We start from the raw sequence: 7496 nt of genomic DNA, 5'->3' as shown, positions 1-7496 counted from the left end.
ATGAAGGAAGGCCAAGCCTCACTGAAACTGCTACCTCCCAGTAGAAGGGCATTTGGGAAGATGTATTTTTATGTTGCATTTTATTTGTTTCCAGTCCTGGGTCTAGATTTCAGGGCCTGGGTACTGGCTCTGAACTCTTTTTGCTCAAGGCTAGGTCTCTACCACTTGAGCCACAGTGCCATTTCCTGCTTTTTCTGAAGAGTTTATTGGACATAAGAGTTTCACAGACATTCCTACTCAGGCTGGTTTTGAACCATGATCTTCAGATCTCAGCCTCCTAAATAGGTAGGATTATAGGGGTGAGCTACAGGAGTCTGAGTATTTTTATTTTTATTGTTATTATAAAGGTGATGTACAGAGGAATTACAGTTACATTAGTCAGATAAAGAGAACATTTCTTTTTGGACAATGTCACCTCTCCCACTTTTTACCTCCTGTCCCCACTCACAAGTTGTACAGTTCATTTCCCCCATAGTGTCTAGAGATTTCCACTGCTGCATTTGTTGACCCTTTGTCCCACCATTTCAGTGCCCCTCCTCTTATACTCCCAAGACAGATAAATAAGACAAGAACAAAAGAAAACAACAACAACAACAAAGAATAAAAGCTCTTGCTTCCATTTCCTGGAGTTCAGGTGTATTAGTTTTTGAAGAAAGGGACAAGTTTCCTGAGGGCAGCTTTGACCTCCTTGTTCCTCAAAGTGTAGATGAGGGGGTTGAGGGTGGGGCTCGCCATGGTGTACAGCACTCCAACCACCTTGCTCTTCTCTGCACTGTAGCTGGACACGGGACTGATGTAGGCATAGAACACAGTCGTGTAATACATGCACACCACGATGAGGTGGGAGGAGCAGGTGGAGAAGGCTTTCTGCTTTCCCTCTGATGTCCTCATCTTCAGGATGCTGGAGATGATGAAGCCATAGGACACAATGGTCAAGAGGAAATTGAATATGCCATAGAATGCATCAGCCAGTGTGGTCATGACACTGTTCACATAAGTGGAGCTACAGGAGAGACGGAGCAGAGGAGGGATTTCACAGGAGAAATGAGTAATGACATTGGGCCCACAGAAGTTCAATCGCACCATCAGCCCTGTGTGGATGGCTGAGTTGAAGGCACACATCACCCACACTCCAGCAGCAAGCACGCTGCAGAAGGCCTTGCTCATCATGGTGCTGTAATGCAAGGGGTGGCAGATGGCTGCATAGCGGTCATAGGCCATGACCGTGAGCAGCAGCAACTCTGCGGATATAGTCCATATGAGAAAGTAGAGCTGGGCCATGCAGCCCCTAAAAGAGATGGAGCTCTTCTCTACCATCAGCCCCTCCAGCGCCTTTGGTATGACAGATGAGGTGCAGATGATGTCCATCGTAGCCAAATTGAGCAGGAAGAAGTACATGGGCGTATGGAGGCCAGGGTTGAAGCTGATGGCCACGATGATGAGGATATTTCCTGTGATGGCCACACAGTAGAGAGACAGGAAACAGCAGAACAAGAAGATGTGGTATTCAGGGTGCTCTGAGAATCCTTGCAGGATGAACTCTGTTACTGCTGTCTGGTTGCTCATGGTCCTGGTGTGAGAGGGTTTTCAGGATCTACCAGAAGAATTTCTACCCACAGCTGCATATGACTTCAGGGCTAGAATAAAACATGAAAGATTTCTTTGAAAGGTTGCTGTGCTGTGTACATACATGATAACATGTTGTGAACATTCAATAGCTCCAGTAGATTAGTTTGCGCACATATTAAAATATCTCATACCAAAGAAAACAAGCATTCAGCTCATAAACAACAAATGCAAGATTAACCTTTTAAAACATTAATTAACAATTAACCTTAGCAAATATCACTCAATATGATAGAAAAGAAAAAGGCGGATTATTAAATGGATGCTCCTCCCTTCTTTATTCATGAATACACAAGTTTAGGAAAATTAGAGATTGCATAACATTTCCATGGTTTCTTGGATATGGATATGTATTCCATTTGAGCCCCAACTTTTCTTTCTGGAAATTTGTCTTTGGAAAGATAGTTAAAATGTTTTCAAGTCACCCTGTAATGTTAGCTAAGTCTGAAGACTGAGATCTTAGAATTGTGGTTTAAACCATCCCGAGGAAGAAAGCCTATGAAACTGTTACCTTCAATTAACTACACAAAAAGTCAGAAGTGGAGCTGTGGCTCAAGTTTAGGGCATCAGCATTGAGCCAATAACTTCAGGGACACCAACCCAGGACCTGTGTAGAAGGCCCAGTACTGCCTCACACACACACACACACACACACACACACACACACACACACACACACACACACACACACAAATATACACCAGTGTATATGCATGTGCATACTGTATCTTAAAGCCAGTTGATGGTGGCTCACTCTTGTAATCCTAGTTATTGGGGAAGCTAAGATCTGAGGTTCCTGGTTCAAAGTCAGATTGGGCAGGAAATCCATTTGTCTCTTTTCTCAATTATCTAGCAGAAAGCCAGAAACAGAGCTGTGGCTCCAGTGGCAGACAGACAGCCTTTACAGAAAAAGGTAAAGGACAGTGCCCATGCCCTGAGTTCAAGCCCTAGTATTGTCATTAAAATAAATCTTCAAATTATCTGCATGGCACCATTTATGACTGAATATTTAAAATTAATCTATATTCTTTAAGATGGGTTTTCTGTGATATATTGACATAATGCTATATAGTGTTTTTGAAGTGTCACAGTGACCACTTTAAAAACAGAATAAAAATTAAAATAACATGTCCAATTATGACCTGATTTGCAGGGGTAATGGACATCGATACATGAATCAAAGTCAACAGGTGAGTGAAGCCAGAGTTTCATGCCAGGGAGAGATTGTGGTTGATTTTCATTTCCTTTTTTTTGTCAAAGTGCTTTCTGTTCTTTCTCTGGAATGACCTTCCTGAGATGTATCATGAAAATCTCTTTCTAGCACCTCTACATCCTCCATACTCATTGAGGAGGAAATTCTCTCAACTGCTCTTCCTGTATTCTCCTCTTCTCCAGGTTTTCTCTTCACCCCAAATTAACCATGTAGTGCTTACCCCATTTACTTTTCCTTTCCCCTCTTCATTTTAAAACAAAAATGATTAATGTTTAATTTTAATTTAAGAATTCCCCTTTGGGAAGGTAGGGAGGGAGAGGATGATAGGGGGAAAACAATGGAGGGGGTAATAATATTCAAGAGGAAGTGTACTCATTACCTCACTCATGTAACTGTAACCCTCTGTATAGTATCTTTACAATAAAAAAAATTAAAAAAAAGAATTCCCCTTTGGTCCAACCCAAGAAACATATTTCCCATCCTAAATTAAGGCTTACCCAAAAAGTCCAAACATCTCCTATCATTTGCAAGATACAATTCTGTGTGTGTGTGTGTGTGTGTGTGTGTGTGTGTGCCAAGCCAGATGCTTGAATTCTAGGCTTGGGCTCTGTCCTCAAACATTTGTGCTCAAAGTTAGCACTCTACTTCTTGAGTCATAGTTTCACTTCCAGCTTTTTTGATAAATAATTGGAGTTATGAGTCTCCCTGCCCAGGCTGGCTTCGAACTGGGATCCTCAGATTTCAGCCTCCTGAGTAGAATTACAGGCATGATCCACCAGTTTCTGGCTATGATGTAGATATTGTTTGACTAAAGGGCACAACACTGGTATGACACCCCCCCCCGACATGTTGGTCAACTCCATAGCACATATGACAAGCCAGAGTCATGTTGGTACCGTTGCACCTGGAGCAGACAAGCACATCTGTCCCTTATATCCACAGAGCAATTGATTGCCATGTGCTGGGCATCAGGAGACCCCTTCACTGGAAACTCAAACCCAGTTCTTGTCTTCACTCAGCTGCAGAGACAGATAAGGGAGCACCTCCAATGTGGTTGAGCAGTCTGCACAGGTTCTGAATAAAATTGTAGCACCCATCCACATTTAGGGAACAAATTACCCTCAGGTAAAGACATACTTGCTGTGATTTCCAGGACGGGTGGACAGAGTCCTGATCCCATCCAGAATCAGGACAGTAAGTAGATTTCATGACAATGACCATGAATCTTTCCTTCGACCTCAGCCAGTCATTTGGTCTATGGAGAGGAACAAAGACCTGTCTACCCTGAGGTTTGTTGGGCATTGGCTTTAGTTCTTATCAAGCATCCAGGGTAATGACCAGGTACACCAGTGGAAAGAACAAGATTGCAGCTAGCCTTGACCCAGCTCAAAGTTTTGCTACTGTCACAACACAGTGGTCCCCACAGGCCAGGTACGAGATGTGTAACCGGAGTTGTCTTTGCTCTTCTCAAACCTACTGAGGTCCACTTCCAGGACCAAAACAGAGCATGGTGTACGGCTTCCATCATGTTAGGAAAATAGAAATCGGTGGCTTCATGATCCCTGACATTAAAAGGCTGATATCATTGAATTTTTCCTAAATTCAGATTGAATTTTTCATTGAACACAATTTACTTCTAGTGAATCTCACCTTAGTTCTAATTTATTGTTCACAGTTTCCCAACTGGAAAATTATTATGATTTTAAGGCACACAATTAATAGTAGACAATTGACTTTTTATTATCTTTGATGTCATTCAAGATTTTCACATATAGGATATGATTCAGCTATTATATATGTAAGTAGTTATTTCTTTTATAAACATTAAAAAACAGAAAACTAAAAATCATTAGAATAAAAAATTCTAATCATTGCTAGGTTCTGGTGGCTCACACCTGTAATCCCAGCTACTCAGGAGACTGAGATCTGAGGCTCAAGGTTCAAAGTCAGTTTGGACAGGAAAGTCCATGAGACTCTCATCTCTATAAAAAAGCTAGAAATGGAGCTGTGGCTCAAGTGGTGAACCACTAATATTTGAGCAGGAAAGCTAAGGGACAGAGCAGAGTCCTAAATTCATCACCTGGATTGGTACAAAAATCATCTACAAAAAGTTCTAATCCTCACCTTTCTATCTGAAAGATAGTTTCATAATGACTATTCCCTTTTTTTATTGGAATGTCAGAAGTGAATCTGTGACTTAGTCATACAAAGTATTAGTGACAAAAATTAGTCTTGTCCCAAAGTTTTTGAACTGAAGTCTAAATTCTTTGCTGTTAAATTTTCAGTTTCTTTTCTAAATGTAACATCATCATATGCCCAGAGAGCCACAAAGTAGAATGATCAGTCAGGAAGTGATACAGCATTTACGATTTTGATCTACTGTATAACCCTTAAACTGTCAGCCCATTTGGGGCACAGTGTTTACTCAATTATTTCATCTACTGATTGAATAGTGATAATATCTAAGAAGGAGTAATCTAATATTGCTGGATTTAGGTTAGCTAAATGGAAATCAGCAGGTATTTTATGCCCATGTTAAGCAGACAGAATCATTGACAGAACTTCTTCACTTTTTTTATGTCACACAGTGAAACAGAAAATCCTCAGAGCACAATTTACCTTGAAAGAATGATTCCACCGTTGTGGTGTCAGCACATTTTATGTGTGATCTCGCTCTTTCAGACACAGCTGAGGCTGGGAATAAGAGGGGACGCGGTGCAAAATCTGTGACATTAGTTTAGACGAAGATTTTCTTCCCCTATTTTAGTTGATCTTCCAAGAGTGTTTGACTTCTCTTTGGTGAAAGTTGTCTCTTTCTGTGGGGGACTCTCAGGAGAGGTGTTTACAGCCACTACTGCTCTAAGTAGACCCCAAAGGAGCAATTAGGTCCTTTTGGCAGGGCACTCAGTTGTCATTGGTGATCATGCAAAGACCAGTTCAGGCTATTGCCCAAATATGTGAGAAAAAAAAGTGTATAAGCCCCAATGGAGAGTGGTGGACACCCCGGCCCTAGGCTAGAAGATCTGGGCAGGGTGGACCCAGGCTCAGGTGCTCAGAGTCCCATGGACCTCTCGCAGAACTTGGATGAAAATGATAGATCAGAGCTAGCCCTTCTGATCTTTCTTGCCAGGAAGACTAGAGGCATGAGCAAATACCCGTGTGCTCCCTACATGAACCACCGTGACAACACAGTGTCCATCTCCCCTCCCTCCATCACAGAGTGCCTTCTTTATCTCTAATCTCCTTCCTTTCCACTCACCCATAGCTTCTTCTTGTCCAAATCCCACCCAGGTACAACTCCATCTCTTCAATCTTTGTGTCTCTGAAGAAAATCACCATTTTATCTGCATAGCCTCTGCTTTAGTACATTCTCAACAGAATTTGATAGCAATAAGAAAATCTTAATAGACCCCAAATCATATCCAGACCCCAATAGGGTAAATACCAAGTACCTCTCATGCTAGGAATATGCCCAAATGTGCCTGGCCCCTCAACCAATAATTTCTTTTATTATGAAAATACCGTACAGAGGAGTTACAATTACATGGACAAGATAATGAGTACATTTCTTCCCAGCATTGTTGCCTCCTCCTTTGATTCCCCTTCCCATCTCCATCCCCCACCCCCCATACCGCACCCCCCAACCCCACCAAAGTTGTATAGTTCATTTTTTGACATAACGACTTGTACATTTCATTGTTGCAATGGGTCCACATGTATCCCTATTTAAACGATTTTTTTCCTTCCCCTCCACAAATTATACCAACATCAAATACAGTGAAAGAGGGGATATATCATGGGGGAGGGACATACAAAGCAACAAAGAAATCATCTTATAAATATGTTAGAAACAATCACATGAAACGGAAAACATTTGAATACTTATCTTGCGGCTCATTTCACCTAACATCAACTTATCTCAACCAATCATTTTTTACTCATTGGCTGAGTCACTTGGAAATTAAGTGGGTTTCTTATTCAAACTCATTGCAAATGATTTAAGTACAATAAACAACATACTTGGAAGATGCACTAAACTAAATGTTTCACTAGTGACTGATGCACAGCTCTCATTTAAGAGCTATGAGAATTTGTCCCACTGTTTTTTTTTTTGTTTGTTTTTTGGGTTCGGTCGTGGGGCCTGAACTCTGGGCCTGGGTGCTGTCCCTCAGCTCTTCAGCTCAAGGATAGCACTCTACCACTTGAGCAACAGCGCCACTTCTGGCTTTTTGCTTATGTGGTGCTGAGGAATCGAATCCAGGGCCTCATGAATGCAAGGCAAGCGCTCTACCACTGAGCCACCTTCCCAGCCCTGTCCCAATGTTTTGTAGTCAATAAAATCAGAGCAATACTCACTTTTAGGATTTTTTCTAGCTAATGAGATACATAAATTTATATTAGTAGCCATGTTAGTCATTAAAGAGCTCAACTGTAGAAATAATTACACAGAATAATTCCAACTTGACACTTGTGAAACCCAAGGAAGTTATCATTTTTATTTTTATTTATCTATTTTGTTTTGTTTTGTTTTTAGGTCCAGTCGTGGGGCCTGAACTCTGGGCCTGGGCACTCTCTCTCAGCTCTTCAGCTCAAGGCTAGTGCTCTACCACTTGAGCCACAGCGCCACTTCCGGCTTTTTTTCTTTTTGCTTATGTGG

General features: G+C 41.6%; 1 protein-coding gene across 1 annotated transcript; it reads right to left on the bottom strand.

Moving 5' to 3' along the window:
- Positions 1 to 639: 639 nt before the first annotated feature.
- On the bottom strand, positions 640 to 1566 carry LOC105998892 (olfactory receptor 13A1-like). The gene has a single exon (XM_013033725.1). The coding sequence runs from the start codon at positions 1564 to 1566 to the stop codon at positions 640 to 642; it is 927 nt and encodes a 308-aa protein (XP_012889179.1).
- Positions 1567 to 7496: the final 5930 nt, after the last annotated feature.

The sequence above is a fragment of the Dipodomys ordii genome, unplaced genomic scaffold, assembly GCF_000151885.1.
Source record: "Dipodomys ordii isolate 6190 unplaced genomic scaffold, Dord_2.0 Scaffold176, whole genome shotgun sequence".
NCBI classification, from domain to species: Eukaryota; Metazoa; Chordata; class Mammalia; order Rodentia; family Heteromyidae; genus Dipodomys; species Dipodomys ordii.
The sequence above is the reverse complement of the archived record's forward strand: the minus strand, read 5'-3'. Positions and strand labels throughout refer to the sequence as shown.

Excerpts from the sequence above, each read along its gene's own strand:
- LOC105998892 (XM_013033725.1), bottom strand. The coding sequence starts at position 1,566 with ATGAGCAACCAGACAGCAGTAACAGAGTTCATCCTGCAAGGATTCTCA.